The sequence below is a fragment of the Nycticebus coucang genome, chromosome 1 (genome assembly GCF_027406575.1).
Source record: "Nycticebus coucang isolate mNycCou1 chromosome 1, mNycCou1.pri, whole genome shotgun sequence".
Lineage (NCBI taxonomy): Eukaryota > Metazoa > Chordata > Mammalia > Primates > Lorisidae > Nycticebus > Nycticebus coucang.
In genome coordinates, this window is record NC_069780.1 from 164,759,150 (window position 1) to 164,761,886 (window position 2,737).

Sequence of the window (2,737 nt, forward strand, 5' to 3'; positions counted from 1 at the left end):
TTTGGACTAACCAAGGGAGGAAACAAAGCTCTGATACCTGCTGCAACATAGATGAAACTTGAAAACATCATGCTAGATCAAAGAAGCCATACGTACAAGGACAAACGATATATGATTCTACTCATACAAAATGTCTAGATTAAGCAAATTCAGAAAGACGGAGAGTAAATTAGAGGTTACCAAGAGCTGGAGGGAGGAATGAGTGAGGAGTTATTGCTTCACGGATACAGAGTTTCTGTTTGGAACATTTTGGGAATAGACAGTGGTAATGGTTGCACAGCAGAGGGAGGGTAATTAATGCCGTTGAATTGTATACTTAAAAATGATCAAAATGACAAATTTTATGTTATATGTATTTTACATATATATGAGGCAGATGTGAACAAGAATCAAAATGATTTCTATGTGAGTTTTTCTTTTTTCTTTCTTTTTTTTTTAGTGATTGTACTGATTTTATTACCTTTACTAAACCATTTCATTTTCCTCACACTCAATGCAAAGAAATAAAACATAATCTGAAGAAAAATATGTCCTTATCATTATTCACATTCTGCAGGGGTGGGCAAACTGTACAGTAGGGAACACTTAATGGCTCAAGTGGATCAACGCACCATTTTGATTCTGACCCACTGAACAGAATCTCATCCATATCTGGTGACTGTAACTCCACGGGAGCTGTGAAAGACTGAACCATTTTTGTGGTATCCCCAGATCTCACTAAATAAGAAAAGACCCTATACAAGAAAATATAACAATCAATCTGTCTATAAATTATATCTTTAAGCTCTTTCTTTAGTATAAGGTGGAAAAGAGGGCCCTTTCTGGAGCACATGGATGGAAGTATTACTATGATCTAAAGACTGTTGGATTGATATTATGTTGCTATAATGAACATAAGGTACACATTGAAACCACTGTCAGATTAAGAAACTTCCACAACTTGTCTCAATTCTTCAAATAATGGAGCAAGTTCCTTTTCTAGGCTGACAATTAGTCCTGTATTGGCATTGCTGCTGGCTATGAAACTTACCACCAGAGGTAACCGATTAAATTGAACCACCTGGTAGGTGTTATAGTAACAGATGATACTTTTATTTTTTGAAAGTCCAAGTTTGCTTCCTTGGTCTGTTGCAAGGGCAAAAGTAGATAAGAAACCAGGTCTCAAAGCATGTTCTGGAGCATTATCATTGGCTACTTTAATAACAGGTACTCCATCTCTATCAGACACAACAATAGCATGGAGTCCTTCAACACTTGGTAACTTTTTATACAGGAATCGCTTTAGGTCCTGGGTTTCTGTCTGCCCGCTTCTCTCTGCTGTCACTTCAGGGACAGCTTCAAAGACTGGCGTGAGTTTTTCATGGTATACTATTCCACACGCAACCCCTGCGGCCTGTCCCATAGGTCAGACCCCAGTTTTTTCTTCTCGGCAGATTTTTTGAGTCCAGTTTATTCTTGTGGGTCTTTGTATACAGAGACAGAATGCAGGCTGTGCGAAAGTTGTGATGTGTATGAACAAGGGGTGGGGTCAACAGGATAGAAGGATACTGTTGGAGACAAAGAGGGATATGTATCAGCAGTTACTATGAGGGGGAAACTCTGGGACAAGGCAAGACGTCCAAAAGGTTATGGGTTCACCCTTTAGAAAATCTACAATAAAGATCCATGTTATTCTTCAAGGAGGGCTTGAGCAGGATTGCTATTTCTCTGAATGCAATGCTGTGTAAGGACAGAGCTCCAAGGAATGTCTGATTTCGTGTTGAGTTTCATGGACAATGGACAAATGGCTACTTGTCCCCGGAAGGAGGACGCGCAGCCCCACCCTCCATCAATACCATTTTCCACTATTGAACTGAAGGTCACCTATCTACAGGCATTACAAGCAAGACCGTGATGCCAAAATCAACAAACATGTTCCTCTAGGAATATCCGTATGGCAAAACTCAAATGCCGTCCTGCTCTCAGAGGTACACTTGTGACTGTTAACATTCCACAAAATCCAGCAGCAGCTCTCCAAATCTGCATCACACCACTGACAGCTCCTCCCACCTGCAAACACAGGTTCCTTCTTGTTTCAGCTTTTCCACTGGCCTTCCCCCAAGAACCTCAGTGTTCTCCCATCTGAAATGTCTTCTCTTCTCCCCTCTGCTCATCTAAATCCCAACTGGGCCAAAACCCACCTCTTCCTTGGAGCCTCTCCAGACTCCAGTTTGCAACAGTATCTCCACACTGATCTTCCCTACTCATTATTTTCTCTCCCTCACATTTTGGCCTTTGAGAATTCTCTGATTCCTTTTGTTCTCTCACTGATACCAGGATTGTCTAACTCCTGCCTACAGACTGCATTTCCTTGAGATAAGGTCCACATCACATACCCATAAGGCTTTTTTTTTTTTGTAACTTAATTTTTACAAAATCATAATCGTGTACATTTATGGGGTACAGTGTGATGATTTGATATATAATGTGGAACATTTAAATCAAACTAATTAACATAACCATTACCACACTTACTTATTTTTGTGTCTGACACTAGCCCAGCACTATGCCAGGCAAGGCACGTAACAGGTACTTAGTAAAATTCTGTACATTTGCTGTGAGTTGATCTCCAAGATCTTCCCTTTTCCTAAACCCACCACCACCACCACTACCTTATATCTGTTTTTCTTCCCCTCTCCCTGCTTCATATTTTGAATTTGATAACACGAAGTCATGCCATATACTGGGGTTACTTGGT

The 2,737-nt window shown here is 40.3% G+C and overlaps 1 protein-coding gene across 1 annotated transcript; it reads right to left on the reverse strand.

The window, feature by feature from the left end:
• Positions 1–471: 471 nt before the first annotated feature.
• On the reverse strand, positions 472–1,402 carry LOC128591434 (ragulator complex protein LAMTOR3-like). The gene has a single exon (XM_053598853.1). It carries the CDS (start codon positions 1,400–1,402, stop codon positions 923–925), a length of 480 nt encoding a protein of 159 aa, XP_053454828.1. The 3' UTR covers positions 472–922.
• Positions 1,403–2,737: the final 1,335 nt, after the last annotated feature.